General features: G+C 45.8%; 1 protein-coding gene across 2 annotated transcripts in view; it reads left to right on the forward strand.

Moving 5' to 3' along the window:
* FOCAD (focadhesin) overlaps window positions 1–25,765 on the forward strand; it is a 135,126-nt gene that overhangs the window by 137 nt on the left and 109,224 nt on the right. Inside the window, exons 1-8 of one of the 2 annotated variants that reach the window (XM_083718245.1) lie at window positions 358–580; window positions 4,412–4,501; window positions 6,218–6,292; window positions 7,778–7,932; window positions 12,005–12,109; window positions 20,698–20,799; window positions 22,205–22,409; window positions 24,348–24,554. In XM_083718245.1, coding sequence (XP_083574371.1) covers window positions 4,445–4,501; window positions 6,218–6,292; window positions 7,778–7,932; window positions 12,005–12,109; window positions 20,698–20,799; window positions 22,205–22,409; window positions 24,348–24,554 — 906 coding nt within the window. In that variant the 5' untranslated portion in view covers window positions 358–580; window positions 4,412–4,444. Of the gene's footprint in view, window positions 1–357; window positions 581–4,411; window positions 4,502–6,217; window positions 6,293–7,777; window positions 7,933–12,004; window positions 12,110–20,697; window positions 20,800–22,204; window positions 22,410–24,347; window positions 24,555–25,765 lie in introns of those variants that run through there. The other variant, XM_083718244.1, reaches the window with a different exon arrangement.

Here is a 25,765-nt window from a genome sequence, read left to right on the forward strand (position 1 = left end):
TGACCCCGGGGTTCTAACCGCGGGGTAATAACCGCGGGGCACTAATTGCAGGGTTCTAAACTGCGGGGTGCCGATTTCGGAGTTCTGTCTGTGGGTTCTAGCCACGGGGTAATCCTTGCAGGGTTCTAACCACGGAGCAAGGAGGGCAGCCTCGGAATAGGGAGGGGGCAGGCCAGTCTCCAGACTTTCCTGGGACAGGGGCTGATACAGACCCGGCCATTGAGTGTTTCTCCCAAACTTGAGTCTCCAGCTGTTTCGGGAGTCCCATCATCCCGCTGGCCCTGCTAGCTAGAGATGATGGGAGTTCATACAATATCTTTTTGAATTATATGCCCAGCACGTGGAACCTTACAAAAGGGCAATACGAGTAGACTTTCCTACGCCCTAAAGCATGGCAAAAAGACTTGATACTGATTAATTGGAAAAATAAAAACGCAGCGGCTCCTTTCTGCGATTGGATTGGAGACTTCTACAAACTTGCAACATATGAACAACTTGCATATAAACGCAGACTTGCCATGGACACGTTCAATGATGTTGGGAATCCATTCTTACAAATACTGTAATAGGTTAAGATCTGGTAAAGTGCAATAACAACTTTGCAAAGCGTACAGTTTTGGGGTTCCTCCCCTACCTTTACTTTGCCTTCTACACAGGTTCTGTTTCTCTTTCTCTCTCTTTTATTTACGTATAATTATGTACTTTTTAACTTTCAATTATGGTGTCTGAATTATTATTACAGTGGTACCTCGCAAGACGAAATTAATCCGTTCTGCGAATTTTTTCGTCTTGCGAAGCACGGATTCCAACCCAAAATCCAAAAACCCCCAAAAAAGTTTTAAAAGTTTAACTTACCAAATGGCTGCAAATGAAGTTTTGGAAAAGCTTCAAAAATCACCAAAGTCTTCAAAAACCTCAAAAAAGGCTCAAAAAAGGCAACAAACTTGCAAGACGTTTTCGTCTTGCGAAGCAAGCCCATAGGGAAATTCGTCTTGCGAAGCAACTCAAAAACCGAAAAACTCTTTCGTCTTGCGAGTTTTTAATCTTACGAGGCATTCGTCTTGCGAGGTACCACTGTATTTTTTTAAAAAAAAACCATAGGAAGGGTCCCAAAGGCCAACGCCCTGCAATGCAGGAAAAATGCAGGGAGACCCAAGTTTTGGAAAGCCTGATTTAGAGAGAGGGACATGCACTTGGGAATACGGTGGCATGCCTTGGGCTCCAGGAGTCAACTCCTTGGGGCCGGGGCCCCTGCTTCTCGAGCAAGTCCATAGGGAACCCTGCATGTACAGATCATTGGGGTGAGAACTCTCTACAGCCATTTCAATGACCGTGTGTGAGTCAGCCATACGTTCAGAGTATGTACTTAGTCTTGAAGACGCTGCCCAGAGATGCTTCAAACTGTTTGCAAAGGCTTTTACATAAATAAACAAAGCATAACCAGGGACGTGGGTGGCGCTGTGGATTAAACCACAGAGCCTAGGGCTTGCCGATCAGAAGGTCGGTGGTTCGAATCCCCGCGACGGGGTGAGCTCCCGTTGCTCGGTCCCTGCTCCTGCCAACCTAGCAGTTTGAAAGCACATCAAAGTGCAAGTAGATAAATAGGTACCGCTCTGGCGGGAAGGTAAACAACATTTCCGTGTGCTGCTCTGGTTCGCCAGAAGCAGCTTAGTCATGCTGGCCACATGACCCAGAAGCTGTACGCCAGTTCCCTCGGCCAATAAAGCGAGATGAGCGCCGCAACCCCAGAGTCGGCCATGACTGGACCTAATGGTTAGGGGTCCCTTTACATTTACCTAACCAGGAACTGTATAACCGAGGATCCTACGATGACATAGTAATTGTAATTTATTATTTGTACCCCACCCATCTGGCTGGGCTTCCCCAGCCACTCTGGGCGGCTTCCAACAAAGATTAAAAATACATTAAAATGTCAAACATTAAAAACTTCCCTGAACAGGGCTGCCTTCAGATGTCTTCTAAATGTCAGATAGTTCTTTATTTCCTTGACATCTGGTGGGAGGGTGTTCCACAGGGTGGGTGCCATCACAGAGAAGGCCCTCTGCCTGGTCCTCTGTAACTTGGCTTCTCGCAGTGAGGGAACCGCCAGAAGGCCCTTGGCGCTGGACCTCAGTGTCCGGGCAGAACGTTGGGGGTGGAGACGCTCCTTCAGGTATAGAGCAAGAATGAGGAACTGTGCCCCCAGATGTTGCTGGACTACAGCTCCCATCTGGAAACATCTGGAGTCCTGCCACATCTGGAGGGCCACAGGTTTCCTATCCCTGCCACAGAGTATCATGCAGTAGCGCTCGCAAGTATTTGGAGATCATCAAAGACGTTCAAGGACCTTGATGCTTTTCAGTTTTCTATGTGCAAAAGTGTAATGGAAATGTCTCGTTGACAACTGACTTTTGTCTGGGACAGATTCTGTACATCAGGCCATTGCCTGGAGGGAAATGCAGGAGGTGGCAGATCGATAAAGTGCTTACTTTTAGGCTATAGAAGTGTGAGTTTCTACTACTATAATGTCTAGATGAGTTACTCTTCCCATATGCTGACCAGTTTTCATTACAGTATGTGGATCTCGTTAGAGTTCCCCATTCAAGAGGCTTCTCATTAAGTCCTTTGTGGGGCTTTTGGGGTGCGTGGCCAGAGAACCTCATTGCACCCGACTGGGAAGCAGGTCAGTTTGAGGTTGCTGGGAGCTCCCATTGGTGTACTGATACCTCGCCGCCAAATACCGAGCCTCGATTTCAGCCATGAGATTGATGTAAAGAGAATCGTCCATAAAAGGGGCTGGGGAATAATCATGCTTCCAGTTGGATCAATGCATATAATCGTTGGATTATGGAGAAATTATAGAGATTATACGCGCTGGATTATGGAGAAAGCTAGAGAGTTCCAGAAAAGACATCTACTTCTGCTTCATTGATTATGCAAAAGCCTTTGACTGTGTCGACCACAGCAAACTATGGCAAGCTCTTAAAGAAATGGGAGTGCCTGATCACCTCATCTGTTTCCTGAGAAATCTCTATGTGGGACAAGAAGCTACAGTTAGAACTGGATATGGAACAACTGATTGGTTCAAAATTGGGAAAGGAGTACGACAAGGCTGTATATTGTCTCCCTGCTTATTTAATTTATATGCAGAATTCATCATGCGAAAGGTTGGGCTGGATGAATCCAACGACGGAATTAAGATTGCCAGAAGAAATATCAACAACCTCAGATATGCAGATGACACAACCTTGATGGCAGAAAGTGAGGAGGAATTAAAGAACCTTTTAAGGAGGGTGAAAGAAGAGAGCACAAAATATGGTCTGAAGCTCAACATCAAAAAAACGAAGATCATGGCCACTGGTCCCATCACCTCCTGGCAAATAGAAGGGGAAGAAATGGAGGTAGTGAGAGATTTTACTTTCTTGGGCTCCATGATCACTGCAGATGGTGACAGCAGTCACAAAATTAAAAGACGCCTGCTTCTTGGGAGGAAAGCAATGACAAACCTAGACAACATCTTAAAAAGCAGAGACATCACCTTGCCAACAAAGGTCCATATAGTTAAAGCTATAGTTATAGTTAAAGTAGTGATGTATGGAAGTGAGAGCTGGACCATAAAGAAGGCTGATCGCCGAAGAATGGATGCTTTTGAATTCTGGTGCTGGAGGTGACTCTTGAGAGTTCCGTCGACTGCAAGAAGATCAAATCTATTCATTCTGAAGGAAATCAGCCCTGAGTGCTCACTGGAAGGACAGATCGTGAAGCTGAGGCTCCAAGACTTTGGCCACCTCATGAGAAGAGAAGACTCCCTGGAAAAGACCCTAATGTTAGGAAAGATGGAGGGCACAAGGAGAAGGGGACGACAGAGGACGAGATGGTTGGACAGTGTTTCCGAAGCTACCAGCATGAGTTTGACCAAACTGCAGGAGGCAATGGAAGACAGGAGTGCCTGGCGTGCTCTGGTCCAGGGGGTCATGAAGAGTCTGGCATGACTAAACGACTAAACAACAACAACAACAACAACAACAACATATAATCGTATTTGTGAGCAAATGCAAGAGGAGGACAGGATCCTGATCTGGGGATCCTGGGAACAGAATGAGTATCTGAAATGCACCCATCCAACAGTCATCTAAACAGAAAAGCTCCTTCAGAAGAAAGATGTACAAAACTGGCTTTCATTACCGTTTGATTTTCTGATTATTTTGGCTGCCATCAGATTATATGTATTGTGCATGTTTGGTTTTGTGTCGTTTTAAAAGAGAGAGAGAATAACAGGAGGAAGGAAAGTGTGTGATATTTCAAAGCATTGATGGGGAGGGTAAGGTGCTAGGATGACTACAATCTGCTTAACAGTTGGACTTTGGATTCTTAGCCCTTGTTGATGTGCTTCGATTGTCTCTGTTTGCAGAAGCTGAATGGGTAGCAGGTGGAAGAAAGAGCCATGTCAGAAGAAATCAGAAAGAGACTTGATTTCCCTAACACCCTTATACAGTCACAGGTAAGAAACAGCATACTTTCCCCTTTTTGTTTCCCCCACCTGGACAATTTGATGCCATCAGCAAACCCAGCCACCTCACTCATTTATGAATAAGTGAAAAAGCACCCGTCCCCATGCAGATCCCTGGGGGACCTCACTTCCTACACCCTTAAGGCATCCTTTTTTCACTTGTTGATTCTCTGTGGACCAGTTTCCTTTGCACCTGTAGCTTTAGGAACATAAAGGGACCCCTGACTATTAGGTCCAGTTGTGACCGACTTTGGGGTTGTGGCGCTCATCTCGCTTTATTGGCCGAGGGAGCCAGCGTACAGCTTCCGGGTCATGTCGCCAGCATGACTAAGCCGCTTCTGGCGAACCAGAGCAGCGCACGGAAACGCCGTTTACCTTCCCGCTGGAGCAGTACCTATTTATCTACTTGTACTTTGACATGCTTTCAAACTGCTAGGTTGGCAGGAGCAGGGGCGGAAATTCAAACCGCCGACCTTCTGATCGGCAAGTCCTAGGCTCTGTGGTTTAACCCACAGCGCCACCTGCATCCCTTTTAGGAACATAGGGAGCTCCCTTTACAGCAGGTTAGATGAGCAGTCTGGGTAGCCCAAGACTATCCACTCTCCCTGGCAGGATCTCCCAGGCTTGGGGGGAAAGCTCCTGTTCTCAGCACCTGCTCCTGAGGCATTTTGAAAAGCGAGATGCCAGAGATTGACCCACTGAACTGTGGTCCCTCTGCCAGCTTTAGTTTCCATAAGTCAGCACCAGGCAACGATGACTGCACTGATTCAGCAAATAGGCCAAGTGGTTGTTTGGGGCCTCCTTAATAATAATAATAAAATAATTTATTTATACCCTGCCCTCCCCGGCCAGAGCCGGGCTCAGGGCGGCTAACACCAGTAAAATTACAGTAAAAACATAATGGGGGGGGGGGACAATTTAAAATACAGGTTAAAATGCAATTTAAAATGCAGCCTCATTTTAAAAGTAGCCGATAACTTAAGACCATAAGGGGATGGAAACATAAGGGTCAGACTGAGTCCAAACCAAAGTCCAGGCGGAACAGCTCTGTCTTGCAGGCCCTGTGGATAGATGTCAAGTCCCGCAGGGCCCTAGTCTCTTGTGACAGAGCGTTCCACCAAGTCAGGGCCAGTATTGAAAAGGCCCTGGTCCTAGTTGAGACCAATCTAACCACCTTGTGACTTGGGACCTCCAAAGCGTTGTCATTTGTGGACCTTAAGGTCCTCTGCGGGGCATACCAGGAGAGGCGGTACCATAGGGATGTGGATCCTAGGTCACATAGGGCTTTAAAGGTCAAAACCACACCTTGAACCTGACCCTGCACTCCACCAAGAGCCAGTGCAGCTAGCAAAGCACTGGATGAATGTGATCCCATGGCAAGGACCCCGTAAGGAGCCTCGCCACGGCATTCTGCACCTGCTGGAGTTTCTGGGTCAGCTTCAAGGGCAGCCCCACATAGAGCGAGTTACAGTAATCAAGCCTGTTTTCTAGAAGCGCCTTGAAGCAGGTTGCAATGTGCAAAGTTGCAGAGGATGCTTGGTTGTGACCCTGTAAGACCACTAGCCACCCTGTCTGACTTTGCAAGGGTATCCTGGAGTCCATTTCTTTATTACCTGTTGCAGCCATTTGGCACTGCAGGACGTCTCAAGTTGCCGCCACAGGGCCCCGATAAGGAACATAACACGGCAATTTGTGTTTCCTTCGTAGACGGTGGGCCATCTTGTCGCTGCTGTGCTGAAAGAAAATGTTTCGTCTAACAAGATAAGCCAGTCCACTAACCAGGTTTGTTTCATTCCTTTCGCCTTCTCTTTCCCGCATTAGCCTGGCAGCTGATTTTGTGGCATTACATGATTGAGAATCAATCCTGGAAATGTTAAATCTTTATGGCCGAAGCGTAATTCTTTGCAAGGTTTTGTGTGTGTTTTTTAAAATGAGGTACTTAATAGTATGAGACTGCATAGCCATAATGACAGGCTGTCTGGAGAGAGTGGGATCTATGCATGCCATATAAATGTTGTTTAAGATTCGGCATGCTGATAAATTTTTCAGATACAGTCATACCTCGTGTTGTGTTTTGTTAGGTTTCCAAGGGGTTGTTCGAGAGCAAGCAGGCAAATACCCCCCTGCTTGGCTGTGAAGCCTTGCTTTTAATGCAAAATAAACTTTATCTGTCCGGAGCGCCACTCTCCCGTGGCTGACTCATTCACTGGCAGAATCCGTGAGTGGACGGGGCTTAAACTTTCCCCAGCAAAGTAATTTCTTAATGCCCAGTCTGCGCCTCCCCTTCTCGGTGCGAAAGCTTACTGCGCAAGGAGGGTGTGAGTAACGGAGGACCTTTCTCCTCCCCGCTTTGCCCAGGCAAGGTGTCCTGGCAATGCCTCGCCTCCTTCGAGCCCTGAAGCTCCTCTCCACTGGAGGCGTGGTTACTCTCCTCCGCTGAGGAGGAGCAGCTTTCCACGATCTTTGGGGGTTCTCTGTAATCCATCCAGCTTTTCCTCTCTCCCTCCTGAACCGATGGCAGTTCCCTGGCATGTTTGCTTCAGGTTGAGCATTTTCAGGTTGCGACCCAGAAGTACTGGAAAGCGTTACTTCCGGGTTTTGCCGCATGCGCAGACGCGGTGAATCGCGTCACGTGCATGCACAGAAGTGGTGAATCGCGACCCGCGCACACACAGATGCGCAGACGTGGGTTACGTTCTGCTCATGTTGTGAACGGGGCTCCGGAACTGCAATTCAATTAATAAGAAGTATGCAAGCAGTCCATGCAGAATGTAGGCACCCTATATATAGAAAGGAGCAAACCAGTGATATTTTAGGGAGCAGGCGAGCAGGCGAAGCCCATGACTTACATCACAGGAGCCTACACAACGCAAAACACTGTTGCTGTATGTAAGTTTTATTTTATTTGCTTTTTATCTTGTATTTTGGAAATGTACATCCAGTTTTTTTCCTTTAATTTTTTTGGGGCCCCCAAGAGAGTGGGGCCCTAGGCTAGAGCTTGTTTAGCTTATACGCAAATCTGGCAATGGATGGGCGCCTGATGGGAGGGATGACCCTGGTTAAAACCTTTTGCCACAACTTGAGGGAGTTCATAGAGCCAGCTGGTAAGTTGGCACCATAAGCTGCAGCTGGGGAAGCGTCCCAAGGAACCTCTGTCCTGTCGTTTTGTGGAGAGAAATAATATTTTCAGTTGCGTACCAATTTAAGGAAGCAGAAAGTTGCTGTGTTGGTAAGTCAGCAGTCTTGAAGGAGTGTTCTTGATTTCAGACCCCTGCCTTAAACTTGCTCTGGGAAAAGTGCTGCAGTGACAACGTAGTTGTCCGAACCTCGTGCTGTGAGGCTCTGGTGACGCTCGTCTCCCAGGATCACGCAGAACTCGGTTATGTTCTCAACGGAGCTCTCAACCTGATTCCTTCTGCCAGGTAATTTGCGTGTTGTTTGCATCCTTCATGCCGTGCCCCTCTTACGCTTTAAAAAATAATTTAAAAAATGTTTCGATCATCTTTATTCAGCACATCTGTTCCAGCTTAGCTGCCTTGTACCCATGTTTGCACCATATTCATCACATGGTAATATGTGCTTCACATAGACATAGCCAGGATTTATGTGGAGTTTAGAGGGACCCTAAGAGTCATCTGGGACGCGGGTGGCGCTGTGGGTTAAACCACAGAGCCTAGGACTTGCCAATCAGAAGGTCAGCGGTTCGAATGCCCACGATGGGGTGAGCTCCCGTTGCTCGGTCCCTGCTCCTGCCAACCTAGCAGTTTGAAAGCACGTCAAAGTGCAAGTAGATAAATAGGAACCGCTCCAGCGGGAAGGTAAACGGCGTTTCCGTGCGCTGCTCTGGTTCACCAGAAGTGGCTTAGTCATGCTGGTCACATGACCCAGAAGCTGTACGTCGGCTCCCTTGGCCAGTAAAGTGAGATGAGCGCCACAACCCCAGAGTCGGCCACGACTGGATCTAATGGTCAGGGGTCCCTTTACCTTTACCTTTAAGAGTCATCTAGTCTACCCCCTGCAATGCAGGAATCTCAGCTCAAGCATCCATGACAGATGGCCATCCAACCTCTGCTTAAAAACTTCCAAGGAAGGAGAAACTACAGCTTCCCAAGTCTTTTGTTCTGAACGAGCTTTTTACTTAGGCTTTAAAATTCTAGAATTTGTACAGTTTAAGCTCTGGGACTCCTTGAAGTGACACTTCCAAGTTTTTCGCAACAATATAGAATATTGTGTGCTTTTCTTTTCTTTTTTAAAATCTGAAGACCAAGTTTTTGGCTGTATAGAGAATACTGTTTGTTGCTCATCTCTGTGCTGTTCAGTTATCATACTTGTATTTCTGCCCTTCCTCCAAGACTATGTAAGCGGCTACTTATTGGTCAGCCTAGAGAACTTTACTGCTGTCAATAGAAAAGGTGTTTTATTTTGTTTTTGTCCTTGACATGTCAATAATAATAATAATAATAATAATAATAATAATAATAATAATAATAATTTGTTATTTCTACCCCGCCCATCTGGCTGGGTTTCCCCAACTACTCTGGGCGGCTTCCAACCGAATATTAAAAACAATACAGCGTCAGACATTAAAAACTTCCCTAAACAAGGCCGTCTTCAGTTGTCTTTTAAAAGTAAAATAGTTGTTTATTGCCTTGACATCTGCTGGGGGGGGGGGGGCATTCCACAGGGCAGGCGCCACTACGGAGAAGGCCCTCTGCCTGGTTCTTCTCGTAGTGAGGGAACCACCAGAAGGCCCTTGGAGCTGGACCTCAGTGTCTGGGCAGAACGATGGGGGTGGAGATGCTCCTTCAGGTATACTGGGCCAAGGCCATTTAGGGCTTTAAAGGTCAGCACCAACACGTTGAATTGTGCTCGGAAACCTACTGGGAGCCAATGAAGATCTTTCAGGACCGGTGTTATATGGTCTCGGCGGCCACTCCCAGTCCCCAGTCTAGTTGCCGCATTCTGGATTAGTTGTAGTTTCTGGGTCACCTTCAAAGGTAGCCTCACGTAGAGCGCATTGCAGTAGTCCAACTGGGAGATAACCAGAGCATGCACCGCTCTAGCAAGACAGTCTGCGGGCAGGGAGGGTCTCATCCTGCGTACCAGATGGAGCTGGGAGACAGCTGCCCTGGACACGGTGTTGACCTTTACCTCCATGGACAGCTGTGAGTCCAAAATGACTCCCAGGCTGCACACCTGGTCCTTCAGGGGCACAGTTACCCCATTCAGGACCAGGGAGTCCTCCACACCAACCCTCCCCCTATCCCCCAAGAACAGTACTTCTGTCTTGTCAGGATTCAACCTCAATCCTGAACAATCAAACTGGCTCAATAGAATTTTCTGTGAACACCTGACAACCAGTGCATTCCATGTGCGTAATGCATTACTTATGGCGCGATCGTATACATGCCTGTTTATAAGCAAGACCCATTGACTTCAGGTAAATGTGTACAGATGTTTGTTGGACTCCAATACCCAGATGCCCCAGCCAGAATAGCCGCCGGCCAGGGTTGATGGGAGTTGTAGTCCATCTTTGTCTGGAACGCACCATTTTGGCTACCTCTGGTGTATAGATTTGGAGGTTCAGTCTAGCCCCAAGCTCAAATTATTTCGCCACATGCCTGCCAAAAAGAAATGTGAGCCTTGGTGCCCTACATTTCTTTGAATACTTAAACTGGGTGAGATACATGGCGGTGGAGGTGTGGAATCAAAGCAAATGGGGAATGGATAAAAGGAAGAAGGGAAAGCTTAATAGGTTACAGGTTTCCTGCTCTTTGCATAGAGAACACAAATTTGTTTTCTTGCTCAAGGCCACAAATTTGATTTCCCACCTGTGCTGTATTATGGGGTCAGAGCCAGAGTTTCCAGGACTGGTACCGTGCGAAACATATTTTTCACCCCTTCTAAACTTCCACAAAATCACATTTTCAGCTGGCTTTTCTCATGCCTGGACCCAGTTAGAAAAACAGAAAACCACCCCACAAACTCTCAAGAGACTTGAAGGCAACAGAGTTTCCCCTAAAGAATAGTTTGTTCTTTTAAAAAATGTTTTTTATAAAAAATGAGATCCAGCTCTGCCGACAGATTATCCAAATCAAATTAAGACTTTGAAAACACGGTGTGGGAACGCGTGCCCTATGGTGTATTGAAATAGCTGAGATTTATAGATAAAGACGACAGATTTGGATATGTTTGCTGTGTGATTAAATTGACTTGCATAGGACACAGAGTACCAGCTCAATGACTTCCAACCCCAACCCCTTAGTGGAAAGATCAGAGACAGCTGGTAAAGGTAAAGGGACCCCTGGCCATTAGGTCCAGTTGTGACCGACTCTGGGGTTGCGGCACTCATCTCACTTTATTGTCCGAGGGAGCCGGCGTACAGCTCCTGGGGCATGTGGCCAGCATGACTAAGCCACTTCTGGCGAACCAGAGCAGCACACGGAAACGGCGTTTACCTTCCCACCGCTGCGGTACCTATTTATCTACTTGCACTTTGACGTGCTTTTGAACTGCTAGGTTGGCAGGAGCAGGGACCGAGCAACGGGAGCTCACCCCGTTGCGGGGATTCGAACCGCCGACCTTCTGATCGGCAAGTCCTAGGCTCTGTAGTTTAACCCACAATGCCACCCGTGTCCCTAGACAGCTGGTAAGAAGCTCCAAAAGCAACTTGTATGCCATTACTAATTTTGGGTAGTGGAGTGTTTGGGAATCATCCATTACTTCCCCCGAAGATCTCAGGATTGCATGCCTGTTTTTGGCACAGTGTTTTCTCTATGGCCCCCTGCTCTGGTGTCTCCCCCCCCCCCAATATTTATTATTTCTTTATTTCCAATGTCCATGTACTTGTTGTTGTTGTTGTTTAGTAGTGTCCGACTCTTCGTGACCCCATGGACGCCAGGCACTCCTGTCTTCCACTGCCTCCCGTAGTTTGGTCAAACTCATGCTGGTAGCTTTGAGAACACTATCCAACCATCTCGTCCTCTGTTGTCCCCTTCTCCTTGTGCCCTCCATCTTTCCTAACATCAGGGTATTTTCCATGTTCTCTTCTGTTCTCATGAGGTGGCCAAAATACTGGAGCCTCAGCTTCAGGATCTGTCCTTCCAGTGAGCACTCAGCGCTGATTTCCTTAAGAATGGATAGGTTTGTTCTTCTTGCAGTCCATGGGACTCTCAAGAGTCTCCTCCAGCACCAGAATTCAAAAGCATCAATTCTTCGGCGATCAGCCTTCTTGATGGTCCAGCTCTCACTTCCATACATCAGTACTGGGAAAACCATAGCTTTAACTATACGGACCTTTGTTGGCAAGGTGATGTCTCTACTTTAAGTCCTCTGCGGGACTTTTAAATTCCTGTTGCACAAATGGAAATCTTTGTGCCTACAGGATGAGGGAATTGGATACCGCCTGTCGTGGAAAAAGTCGCCCCCCTCCTCCAGCCCCATGCTTTGCACAACAGTGTTGATATGAACTTGCACTGATTTTGCTTTTGATAGGAACGTCCACGGTTTGATAAAAATCCTTGTCAAACTGCTACAGAAGCAGGCCTTGAAGGTGAACAAAAGCGAAGAGGAGCCATTGGGGGAGTTCTATGCAATCAGGTATGTTTTATAAATGGTTCGATTTCTGAGTGCTAATTTGAATGTAACAAGGACTCATCTGGCACCTAACAGATAGACAAATTTATTATTGCAGTGGTCCCTTAGTTCTCAAACACCTTGGTATTCAAACAACTTGGAACCCAAACATTGCAAACCAGGAAGTAAGTGCTCCAGTTTGCGAACTTTTTTCAGAAGCTGAATGTGCTCCGTTTTGAGTATTAAATTACGATTTGAGTGTTACTCTGAGGTCTGTCTGTTTTTGCTATTTATTTTGCGTTTTAGTTTTTGCGGCTCTTTTTTGTTGTTTTTGTGACTGTGTGGAACCCAGTTCAGCTACTGATGGATTGATTGTGTGACTGTAGTACATTGTTTATGGCTTTCATTTTATGGATCAATGGTCACGTTAGATAGTAAAATTCATGATAAATTGCTTTTTTGGGGGTTGTTTTTAAAAGTCTGGAATGGATTAATCCATTTTGCATTACTTTCTATGGGAAAGCATGCCTTGGTCTTGGAACGCTTTGGTTTTGGAACGGACTTCCGGAACGGATTAAGTTTGAGAACCAAGGTGCCACTGTACATAAGTTTACTTGGACTAAAGCCGACACCATCAAGTGTTTGTAATGAAGTGGACTCCAATGTACAAATGCCACAATAAATTGTTTAGCCTTTTAGGGGGGCACATCTTAGGGTTTTTCAGAGGCAGGGGTGCCTCTCCGGAAACTCTGTGAATAAAATGGAGCAGAATTTCATCAGAACAGGGAGGAGGTTGTAGTTGCTGCTGATCTTGCATTGCTTTGTACAAAACCTTAAAGCAGTGAAACCTGTGTAATAAATATCAAGTGTTTGCTCTTTTTAAAATTTAAATAAATGGATTTTAAACATGTCTACAGCATAATCTATGTACTTCTGGGCATGCTTCAATGTATATTTGTTGTGTTAAATTTACTTGTGCTTACTGTAAAGAAACCCCAAACCCTTTGAATTCAGTGGAGCTTACTCTCAGGTAAGTGAGGTTAGGATTGCAACCTTAGTTGTTGAATTGTTATTAATTATTATTTTCCTGATATTCCTGATTGTGAGAACAGTGCCACCATATGTGTATTAAACCTCCTCTTTAGTAACTTTTACAATAATACCATTGTTCTGTGCCATTTTCTCTTAAATTTTGTACAATAAGGGCTGGTATCGTACAGTGGCCAAGCATGAACATGTGATATATGAAGTCTCAGGTTCAATTGTGTTACCAGTCCTGAATTCATTAGGTAAAGGTATCCCTGACCATTAGGTCCAGTCGTGGCCGATTCTGGGGTTGCGGCGCTCATCTTGCTTTATTGGCCGAGGGAGCTGGTGTACAGCTTCCCGGTCATGTGGCCAGCATGACTAAGCCGCTTCTGGCGAACCAGAGCAGCACACGGAACTGCTGTTTACCTTCCCGCTGGAGCGGTACCTATTTATCTACTTGCACTTTGACGTGCTTTTGAACTGCTAGGTGGGCAAGAGCAGGGACCGAGCAACGGGAGCTCACCCCGTCGCGGGGATTCGAACCGCTGACCTTCTGATCAGCAAGTCCTGGGCTCTGTGGTTTAACCCACAGCGCCATCCATGTCCCTTGAATTCATTAGGTAGCATTAAGTAAACTGCTAATCTTTCAGTCCCATTTGCTTTCCTGGAATTTCTGGAATCCTTTACTTATAAGAAATAGAAGACTGCAATGAGGGGGTGCTACTCTGCAGGGCTATTGTGAGAATTACTCTGATAACGCATATGAAGGATGTTGGAAGTTCTACCTACAGAAACAATGGTTTCCTAATTGCTTCACCAGATATGAACTGATCCCAGCATTTGAAAAGCTTATTTTTCCTCCCTGCTACATTCAGCTGATTCTTCCCTGGCCTTTGCCACCAAATTGTGGAATTAGAATTCAAGGCAGGAAGTAGTGTTGTAAACAAAAATTGCCCTTTTCCCTTATGGGGTATCCAAGAGCCCATATAGAGTCCTTCCATAGGTTCCCTATTGGTAGGAGAGAATAACAGAGGCCAACCATAGAATATTGAGAAGCAAAGCAGCTAGTAAGCTTGATCTTTATTGATCTGTTGCAATAGGGTGCTCCCCTCACCCGCAGGAGAGAGGAGGAACCCCGAAAAATGGTGTGCAAGGCCTTATAAAGACTTTTGAAATCCCCACCCTGTAGATCAAGCCCACCCCCAGAAACATCATACAGACATCACAGAAGGGGTGTAACCTAAGACCACCCCTCAGATACACCATACCTACATCACAGAAAAGGCGGTCTTAAAACAGAAATTTGAATGTTGTTTTTCTCCTGTTGTTGTTTATCTCCTGTCTGGCAAGTTACTTGATTGGATTGCCTGGGGAGCCTGGCCATTCTTTTGTAGTGATAAATTCTTAGTTCCTGGACCAGGTCACAGGCTCACACCCTATTCAAACACAGACATACCCTTAAGACAGCATTTGTGAAGGAAAAGACAACGGGGAGGCTTGTCCATTTTCCTTTGACCTTGCAGAGAAAACATTTGGTCAGTTTGGGACAGTTTGAAAATCAAAATGGTTCCAGGTCGGTCTTCCTGTGCTGATCTATGTATATGCTTGATTGGTACACTTATGAACATTTAACATATATCTAAGACCTCAAAATTCCTATCACAGTAGCATGCTTTAAAAATGCATATGCGAAGTAGTTGAGTGTGGTGTTGTATTGAAGAAATGGGCATCACGGCTGTTATGCACGGAAACTCATGGGAACCGCTGCCGCTGAATTTACGATGTAGATCAAACTGCAGCTCTTCTGCAGTCAGAGGCATTGGGGTGAGGGGGTGACCTGAAGGCCTCAGATATTTCAGATATTTGTGGCCTTTGGTGAGAAAGTTATTTGTTTCTGTCTCCGTTCTGTTGCATTATTTTGGCTCACGTGGGCACCATGCCACACAAGGAAACGTCTCTCCTCTCCCTCTCTCTGAATGTGTCATTAGGCATTAAATTTGGGCTCAGGGAGCCATGGGTAAATTATAACTACCTTGAACACATCGCCAGAAAAGCACTCTATAAACGCAGTAAATAATCAAATACAGCTGTAACATGTGGGCTTCTTCTTGTGGTGATAACCTGAAGAAACCCTTTCTGGGACCCCACATTTAAATTCTTCCCTGGTCTCCTTGCTGGCCCTAGTAGGACCAACTTTGCCAGTTAGCCTGGTGATCATTTGATGTCTACTGACTGCCCCCCCAAATGACCCCTGAATTCTTGAATTTTGATATTGATGCTGCATTTTATGTTGTACTTTATGCTGTTTTATGCTGTTTATAAGTCACATTTTAATCAGTGTTTTATATTTGCTGTTAGCCGCCCTGAGCCCGGTTTTTAAACCGGGAAGGGTGGGGTATAAATAAAATATTATTATTATTATTATTATTATTATTATTGATGAGCGTTACAGCTAGGTCAGTGGTTTTCAACCTTTCTGAGTTCACAACTCCCTTGAAAAACCACATTTTTGTGTGTGTAACTGTGCTGTGGGAGCCACTTACCCACTGCGGTTCCGTTACACACGTAAGTGGGGAGACTGGGAATCTGGAACGTGACTGGGAGGCAACAAGGAGGAAGAGGAGGAGGAGGAGGAGGAAGAGGAGGAGGAGAAGGAGGACTTAAGGAAGGATGGCCACTGGGGAGAAAGAGAGAGAGATGCAGGGAGATAATAGGCTGCAAGTTAAATTCTCTGTCTCCCTTTGAGTGTTCCTTAGAGAGAAACAGAGAGAGATAATGCAGGAATTTATGGACCTTCTGGTGGTTCTCTTACAGTGAGAAGTGAAGCTACAGGGAACTAGGCAGAGGGCCTTCTCAGTGATGGCCCCCTCCCTGTGGAAATCTCTCCCACCAGATGTCAAGGAGACAAGTAACCAAACAACTTTTAGAAGACATATGAAGGCAACCCTGTGAAGGGAAGGTTTTTAATGTGTAAAGTCTTATTTTCCAGCTGGATGTGAATGACATTCCTGATAGGGAAATGATGATGATGATGATGATGATGATGATGATGAAAGGACTGTCCCTGGGTCTCCCCATGGTGCCACGGTGCACTGGTTGACAACCAATGAGCTAGGTGGTTTTAGACACGGATGGCACTGTGGTCTAAACCACTGAGCCTCTTGGACTTACGGATCAGAAGGTCGGTGGTTTGAATCCCCGCGACGGGGTGAGCTCCCATTGCTCTGTCCCAGCTCCTGCCAACCTAGCAGTTCGAAAGCATAACAGTGCAAGTAGATAAATAGTTACCGCTCTGGCAGGAAGGTAAACAGCATTTCCGTGCTCTCTGGTTTCCGTCACAGTGTCCCGTGGTGCCAGAAGCGGTTTAGTCCTGCTGGCCACATGACCTGGAAAAGCTGTCTGTGGACAAACGCTGGCTCCCTTGGCCTGAAAGGGAGATGAGCACTGCAACCCCATAGTCACCTTTGACTGGACTTAACCGTCCAGGGATCCTTTACCTTTACCTTTAGACCAGACAATGGGAATGGGCTCCTTTGATGGTAAGGTGCATGTCAAACAGCCCTGCCTGCAGTGTCGGGGTATGATTTGGCTGCGTGGGACCACGGACCTGTGCCCCAATGGCACCCATGAATGACAACTTGTTTTGTGGAGGCAGCTTGCAAAGGAAGCTGCTTAGAATCGTCTCCACGCAGCTCCGTGTGTGTGTATTAGTAATTCCCAGGGCGAGTGCGGGCTGCTGGGAAGAAACACTTTCTCCAGCCTTGAGTGTGGTGTAGTGGTTAAGAGCGGTAGACTCGTAATCTGGTGAACCGGGTTCGATTCCCCGCTCCTCCACATGCAGCTGCTTGGTGACCTTGGACCAGTTACACTTCTCTGAAGTCTCTCAGCCCCACTCACCTCACAGAGTGTTTGTTGTGGGGGAGGAAGGGAAAGGAGAATGTTAGCCGCTTTGAGACTCCTTCGGGTAGTGATAAAGCGGGATATCAAATCCAAACTCTTCTTCTTTCGACTGCCTGGGGATGGGATAATCAGGAAATCATTTGCGGCTGATCTGCGATAACCTTGCCAGTCGATGAGATGGCGGGGTGTGAAACATTGACTGTGCACACAATAATGGCTATAAAGTCATTTGCTGGTGCTAAATGGCCTATGAGAATAATTAACAACAATTATAGCAGCGGGTCTTGCTTGACTGCTGTAACCCTAAATCGGTAAATCTATTCTTTTATAACACATTTATCTTGATGGGGAAGTTAGGAGTCTTTTTCTCTGCTGGGCTGGATCTCGGCAGATTTGGGAAAGAAGTTGCTTTTGTTTTGGAAGCCATTTTCAGAGGATGGTATTGATTTCTCTGGTCTGGGAATCTCCCAGAGCCCTGCAGCTACGAAGAGTCAGCCAAATGGCAGTGACCTTTGAGTTCATGAGGTCATACTTGGCTATCTAGGGTAAGGTTACCAGATTTTTTTCAATGAATCCGGGGACACTATAAATAAATAAATAAATAAATAAATAAATAAATAAATAAATAAACACACACACACACACACACACACACACATACATTTGGGACGTTGATCCTGCATCAATGGTGGTAGCAGAGGGGCAGCCGCTGCCTTGACCTCAACCTCTTCGGTGGTGGTGCGGAAGCGATGCACGGTGGGTCAGGCATGGAAGGGATCCCTCAGCAGGGAAGGGAGGCTTCCCGTTGCCTAACTGAGAGATCCCTGCCCCCTCCTGCTTGCATGCAAGCTTCAATAGGCAGCATGAAGCCTCCCTTCACAGCTTAGTTGCTGGAAGGTGGAGGCAGCCCAGAAGCTGCATCTTAGAGCCCCTGCACCACCATCAAAGGGGACTTCTGATCAGCTCCTGAAGCCAGCCAGAGCCAACTGCTCCAGACTGCTGAGACTGCCACTACTGCGTTTCCCGGGGACATTAGATGAAATCGGGGACAGAATTTTTCTGGGGACTTATTCACAAATCCGGGGACTGTCCCCGGGAAACGGGGACGTCTGGTAACCCTAAGCTAGGGTCCTTCCTCCAACAGGTAGGTTCATTTTTGGCATCTGCTTGCAGGATAGGTCCCTTCCGACAGTTGCCTAAAGAATACTAAGAACGCTAGGTACTGAATATATTGCAATCAGCTTGGGTAAACCTTTTATTTGGAGTAACGGTGAACATTTTGACTCCATGAAATGCACCCCTTATCTTAAGAAGATCACTGAGAATCTGAAAAGTACAATTGCAAACTATATCCAATTTGATTTCAAATGTACTTTCATTTTATTTAAAAGGAATGTTGTCTATGACAGGTTACATCACCATCTTTGCAGAGAGTGTGGGGTTATGATTATCATGGCACAATCCAGACAAAGCTAAAAAACTGTTGTCGTTCCATTGAAATTCTGCTTAATGCAGGTTGTTGGGGTTTTTTTGTAATTGTTTCCTTAGTAAGTCTGGAGCCATAATGCAAGATCCCACTACTAAAAAAGCAAGATGCAGATAATGTTTTGGAATAGAAGCAGTGCTTTTTTCCTGGGGGTACTCAAGAGCACACATCTTTTTTCTAGCAGAAAAGCACTGAATAGAATTCCATTTTGCAAGCCACCTGATGGCAAAACTCTTTGACTTGGGCACTTTTCACTTCTTCCTCTTTATCATAACTGGGTTCTAATTCCTGGTTCTTGTCCCTGGTAAAACACTGTTCCTGTTTTTCCCCCTTTGGGGAAGGTATTGATGCACTTAACCCCATCCCCTGGGTCTCTGGAATTAAAATACCCGAGGGGTGGTAAGGCAGGGTGCAAACTGGCTCTTGTGCCTGTGCTTTCATTGCATTGCTTCCGATTCCCATAACCATTGTACCAGTGTTAGAAATTCAGATATATAAGCCAGGCACCAAATGGCTCCTTCAACCAAGGTTGTTGTTGTTTAGTTGTGTCCGACTCTTCGTGACCCCATGGACCAGAGCACGCCAGGCACTCCTGTCTTCACTGCCTCCCGCAGTTTGGTCAGACTCATGTTGGTCGCTTCGAGAACACTATCCAACCATCTCGTCCTCTGTCGTCCCCTTCTCCTTGTGCCCTCCATCTTTCCCAACACCAGGGTCTTTTCCAGGGAGTCTTCTCTTCTCATGAGGTGGCCAAAGTCTTGGAGCCTCAGCTTCACAATCTGTCCTTCCAGTGAGCACGCAGGGCTGATTTCCTTAAGAATGGATAGGTTTGATCTTCTTGCAGTCCATGGGACTCTCAAGAGTCTCCTCCAGCACCAGAATTCAAAAGCATCAATTCTTCAGTGATCAGTCTTCTTTATGGTCCAGCTCTCACTTCCATTCAACCAAGATTACAGTAGTCAAAACTGCCTAGTTACCAGACGACTCGAATGCCGCATATTTCAATAAGACTTTTTGGTTCCTGAAATTCATTATGAATGTGCAGATAAAATATAATGGATAGAATTCTACAGGATGTGGTTTTAGTGTGTGGAAACAGCCAAAATCCAAGGATTCCCAGGCACGCACCTCCAAATGGGGGAGACGTCAGGTGGCATCCTGGCACCTGGGCATCTTCACTTGGCCTCAAGTGGCCAATAGACCAGTGGAAAATGTGCCTGGCTAACTTTGAACACTTCATTACACAGATCTTAGGCATGGCCACACTTCTGTCCAATTGTGGTCACCACAACTCAAAGAGGAAATTGCAGATCTGGAAAATGTACAGAAAAGGGCAGCCAAAATAATCTGGTTTAAAACATATTCTATATTTCAGACTGCTAACTAGGTATTTTCATTGTGTGCCTTGAGATTTAATTAACTAGTTTTTTCCACCTTAAAGATTCTTTTTTGGAATTGATTTTTTTGGGTTTTTAAAATTAAAATATTGTTTTTTAGTTAAAACAATAACATATCAACATACAATATAGAAAAAAGATTCCACAGAATCTCCTGGACTTTCTTCCTCCTCTTTGTGGTTCCTATTGTTAGTCCTTTCCTCCTGCAACTTTTAGAATAATACAATTCTTTTGCTCCATTATGTCCAAAATTCACCATTAAACTACAAGTGTTATTCTAATCCCACTAACAAATTTACAAGGGTTTTTTAAGACAGATTCTAAATTTCCCCCATTCCTTATTTAAAATTTGGTCTTCCAGATTTCTGATTCTTCCAGTCATTTTTGCCATTTTGGCATAGTCCATCAACTTGATCTGCCATTCTTCTCTGGTGGCTGGTGGGGACTTCTTCTTTCCATCTCAAGACTGAATTAACTAGTTAATGTGTTCAGGTTTGTATGTGGTCTGCTTTCTCCTTCGAAGGTAGCGCTGCCCTGAAACGTCTCTCCTGTTCATCCAAGGACTTTGCATCACTGTGTATTCTCCTGCGTGTGAAATAAATAAGCAGAAAATTAAAAAAAAAACTTGGATTTTTGCAACTTGAATGCAGTCACAACTTAATAGCAATAGTAATCCTGTATGTTGGTGAAAAACATGCAAGGAATGGGGAATGCCTGCACCTGAAGTTGTATTTGTTTGTAGGCTAGTCTGGCTTCCACATTTTCTTCTATTTAAGTTTTATTTATTTATTTCCCCCCAGGAACTCTCCTCATCCCTTGATCACCGTTCTTGAGAACAGACCTGACTGCTGGCCAGCTCTCCTGCCGCAGATTACAGCCTTTTTCCAGCAGTGTCCAGAGAGGTAGGGAAGCCAGCAAAATCTACATTCACTCTCCGGGGATGGGAGATTTTGAAAAGGCAACATTGGGGCAACATGCAGTGCCCAAGCCATGTTTATGTGGCCTGTAGGTTCATGATTGAATTCAGGCTTTACAAAATGGAGAAAGAAAATGCCTGTGGGGTTTTTGTGTGTGTGTCTTTGTGATGATAGAGTTGCATGTCGATTTTTCCACGCAGCAGAACTGCTACAGAAACAAAAATTGATAAGGAGATGGAAAGATGTACTCTCTATTTTTTCCAAGAAGTAGGAAACTGAAACCCCTGCTTCCTGCTGCTATTATATTAAACCAAGCATAACACAGGGGTGCCAACCTTCTTGTGCCCATGGGCACGTTTGTAAACTGGATAAACATTGTGGGCAGCAAATGTACCCCTTAAGTAAGCGCACCAGTACCTGATCTGTTGGCTGCAACAGAATCCTTTCTTTCTTTGAAACAATAAATATATATATTTATCAATAGAAATTTACAAATCAAACAATTAGTGTGATCATTTTGTGAGATTCTCCGAATCTCTTGACTTTCCCCCATCCCCTACATGAGTCCTTATTACGATCATTAAGACTGCATATCAATACGTTCTCCACTATTTTCATTTTTCCAGACTGTCCGTAAACTTTGTTACTTTACAAATGATTCTTATAGCCCGCCTATGGTTTCCTAAGTAAATTGTAAATTTTCCCCATTCCTTTTTGAAGGAATCCTTGTCTTCTTGGTTCCTGAGTCTCCCAGTTAGTTAACAGAATCCTTCTTTCAAGCCTAATTTCAGTGGAGGGAGGGGATCCTGCGGCCTAGAGGAAAGGCCTTGGGGGGGGGGTACAGGTGCTGTGATCCCTGCAGTACAGTATTTGACCTATTCCTTAACAGAAAGAGGGGTAAGAGAGTGGCGGCACCCTCCCTGTGGAACGCCCTTGCATCAGATGCCAAGGAGATAAATAATTATACAGCTTTTATAAGACATCTGAAGTTTAATGTTTGATGTTTTATTATGTTTTTATATGTGTGGGAAGCCGCCCAGAGTGGCTGCGGCAATGCAGCCAGATGGGTGGGGTAAAAATAATAAAATTATGATGATTAAATGTGTGTTTGACGTATTCCATATACACCCATCTTCCCAAGGGTTTCATCCAATTGTGGTTTTGTGTTAGAGAAAGAAGTTTGTGATGGTTCAGGGGAGCGGTGGTGAAAACTTTGTACGCTGCCTTGTGTGCACCAACCCCACAGTTGGATACAACCTGATTTCTTCATTTCCTGTAAATCTCTTCAGTTATCTCAATTACACTGAAAATCGTGGGACCTCCGATGAAACCTCCATTTGTTTCTCCGTTGTTCTCCGTAAGTTCACCGAATCGTTTTCTCCACCTGCAGCACGGAGAATTCATGTGTCTCTGTAATGAGACCATTCCTGCGATACCTGTACTGTGAGCCTTGCCAGCTGAGGGAACATGCGGAATTGCGAATGGCTCTGCTTGGAGTTTTGCTTCAGCCGCGTGGGCCTCAGAACAAGGAGAAACCTTGTGCCCTCGAGCACCATCTCCTTCAGCTGCTTTGTGACTTGGTTCCACATTATCAGGTGAGGCATCGCTCTTTCCTACCTGACACCATCAAAGCACTTCAGTCCGTTGAGGAGGGGCAGATGTTTTGCTGCTTGAAGTGGAAAACAAGATGGCGTCGCCCCCGTTCCATGTTCAGAAGCTGAGTGGCCTAGCTGTTGTACCTCATTTCACAGTGAGGTGCCAACTTACACCTCACCGGAGGGCAGCAGGCTAGTTCAAGGTGTGCAGGGCAGGCCTTAGCCCCCCTGTCTCCTTAGCCCCCTGGCTCTCCCCCCAGCACCTTGTGGGATGTAATCCACAAGGAGCAGTCAAATACCACATTCCTTGTTTTCCTAGAATGGACATGCAAGGGGATGTTTGGTCCAGCCAGTCGAAACTTCCTGTTCCTCCTGGCTGGAGCATCCTTCCTTTTGCATGTGACTAAAGGTGGGCATGACGCAGGTGGCGCTGTGGGTTAAAGCCTCAGCGCCTAGGACTTGCCGATCGAAAGGTCGGCGGTTCGAATCCCTGCGGCGGGGTGCGCTCCCGCTGCTCGGTCCCAGCGCCTGCCAACCTAGCAGTTCGAAAGCACCTCTGGGTGCAAGTAGATAAATAGGGACCGCTTACCAGCGGGAAGGTAAACGGCGTTTCCGTGTGCGGCTCTGGCTCGCCAGATGCAGCTTTGTCACGCTGGCCACGTGACCCGGAAGTGTCTCCGGACAGCGCTGGCCCCTGGCCTCTTAAGTGAGATGGGCGCACAACCCCAGAGTCTGTCAAGACTGGCCCGTACGGGCAGGGGTACCTTTACCTTTACCTAAAGGTGGGCATGGCCTTACCTGTCCAGGTAACAAAAGGACGAGTCACGTAACACTCTCTCTCTCTTTTTCACTCCCTTCGTCAATTGACCAGCTTTTAGCTAGGACTGCTCTGCTAGGTTTCAGCTAGCAGCATAGCTGTCAACTTTTCCCTTTTCTTGCGAGGAATCCTTTTCAGAATAAGGGAATTTCCCTTAAAAAAAGGGAAACATTGACAGCTATGGCTAGCAGAAGCACTGGGATTACCCCCCATATGGGGTAGATCCACGTGCAGATATTTATAACTAATTCTGCCTTCAGGGATTCAACTCTGAACTGATGTAAGTAAACTTCTTTTATTGACTTTGAATAAGATTGTGGCATCTTTATTCTTTTTAAGCGGGATTCAAGGGAACTTACCAGGAACGTACAATTCAATCTATATAGATTGAATTGTATAATAGTGAGAGGCTCACACGAGCCTGCAACCAGTCATCTGCTGTGCAATTAAAAAGGGGAATGTAACTCTGCTAAGTAAAGGAACTTGCTAGCACAAGTTAGGTAGGATATTAATAAACAATATATCCTCTCCTGCCATACACACCTGTCACCTCAGGTGGCTTTCTTATTCTGCCTAATGGTAGAGGTGGCTCCGAAAGAGAAGGAAGCAGTATGTCAGACCACAGAAGTATATCTGTGGTAATCAGGTGTTCCTCAGGCAGGCCTGAGCTAGGGGACATATATTTTCAAAATCTTGCATTTGCCAACAAATGGATGTTTTGAGCTCTTGAAGTTGCAGGTTGAGAAATTGAGAGTGCTCTCAGCAGGCCGCAGAGAGGGAGGTGAAAGTAGATGGAGAGATGCACAGAAGAGGACAGGGTTTCTGCGCTTTTCTCAGCTGTGTGGAAGTGGGAATGTTTGACCCTCCTGAAGCACCGTGACCTGCCAAAATTCCCTTTCCTGCTCCTCTGTTAAAGCTTCAAGAATCCAACTGTGTTTTGCATCTAGTCCTCCTGTGTGGAACAGCCGCCCTCACTGTTCCCGTTTTCCACTTAAGACTAGCATGGCTAGTCACAGTCACTCGACTCACCTCGTATAAACGATAAAATGGGGAGCTGAAGACCCATGTTTGCAATAAATAAATGAACGAGTTTCTCAGTCCTACTTATTTCCCTCCCGCAGCTAAAAGACCTGCCACAGGTCACAGAAAAGCTGCTGTTTTTGGAGCAGCTGGTCCGAAGTCTGCAGCGCCACCCGGCTTTTTGGAAAGCCCAGTTGCGCCAGCTCTGCCTGCAACTTCTATGCATCTGCGAGGTTTGCTTGCAGGTCACTGGGGAGTGTTCGTCCGTGATTTGCTTACTGGAAGAAAATGCTGAGCTGCTGAAAGAGGTAGGCTCTGGAGAGAGAGAGAGAGAGAGAGAGAGAGAGAATTTATTTATTTTTAAGTGTGCCATGTATTTCGGTTCCCAAGCTGCTTTTGCTTCACATCTTCCACACTCTAGAACTTTCCAATGTCACTCTGTCACGGTAATAGACCTTAGGACACCAAAGCCTTGTGGGACACTGAGGATGGTTAGTTGTGTAACCAGGAGAACCTTGGGCCTAATTCTGTGTCCATTTGCAAATTACAGGCACGTTTAATATGTGCACGACTGCTTCGCGCAGCCCTCCCACGGCTTTTGGAGAGCTGCTTGCACAGAGCCTTCTTCCCTTGTGGGTTCCTCAGCTGCTGCCCCCCACTGCTCCTCTGCCTCTAGCCAGCCCACCCATGGCAACTCATTCGTCCTATGGCACAGAGCAACTTCTTCTGTGATGCTAAATCGTGACACTAAACTAGCCAGCACCTTAACAAAGGAGCCTGTTTGGCAAACTTCATTTGATGCATTCTGCCCTCACAGATGCAGGGGCTCAGGTTCCAGAAGGGGATCCTGACTCATAGAATGATGTGATATGTGAGAATTGTTGGTGTTTCTAGCAGAACTGATACAAAATTAACTGCCTTCTCATCAAAATCAAGGAGTGAGCCAGGAATTCTAAAATGGAAAAAAAAAATCTATGCAAATACGTTCAACATTAAGATTTTTAAACCCTTTTTGTCAATAATTTTTATTAGTTTTCAATTACAAAAATCCAAAACAAACCTCATTATATGCATATTGAATCTAAATACAAACACAAATAACAATTAATCAAATAACCTATTACCGTATTTTTCGCTCTATAAGATGCACCAGACCACAAGACGCACCTAGTTTTTGGAGGAGGAAAACAAGAAAAGAAAAAATGAATCTCAGATGCCAGAACAGCAAGAGGGATTGCTGCGCAGTGAAAGCAGCAATCCCTCTTGCTGTTCTGGCTTCTGGGATAGCTGCACAGCCTGCACTCGCTCCATAAGACGCACACACATTTCCCCTTACTTTTTAGGAGGGAAAAAGTGAGTCTTATAGAGCAAAAAATACGGTATATAATTTGGATGGCCTCCCTCTTGCTGGATTACAGGTTCAGTAATTCTTCCCCCACTGCTTTATATAGATATGTAGACCCTTTTCAGACACTTCCATCTTTCCCATGACACTGTTGCAGAAACAGTCCTTCTCTCG

The sequence above is a fragment of the Podarcis gaigeae genome (assembly GCF_964106915.1).
Source record: "Podarcis gaigeae genome assembly, chromosome: 17".
NCBI lineage: Eukaryota > Metazoa > Chordata > Lepidosauria > Squamata > Lacertidae > Podarcis > Podarcis gaigeae.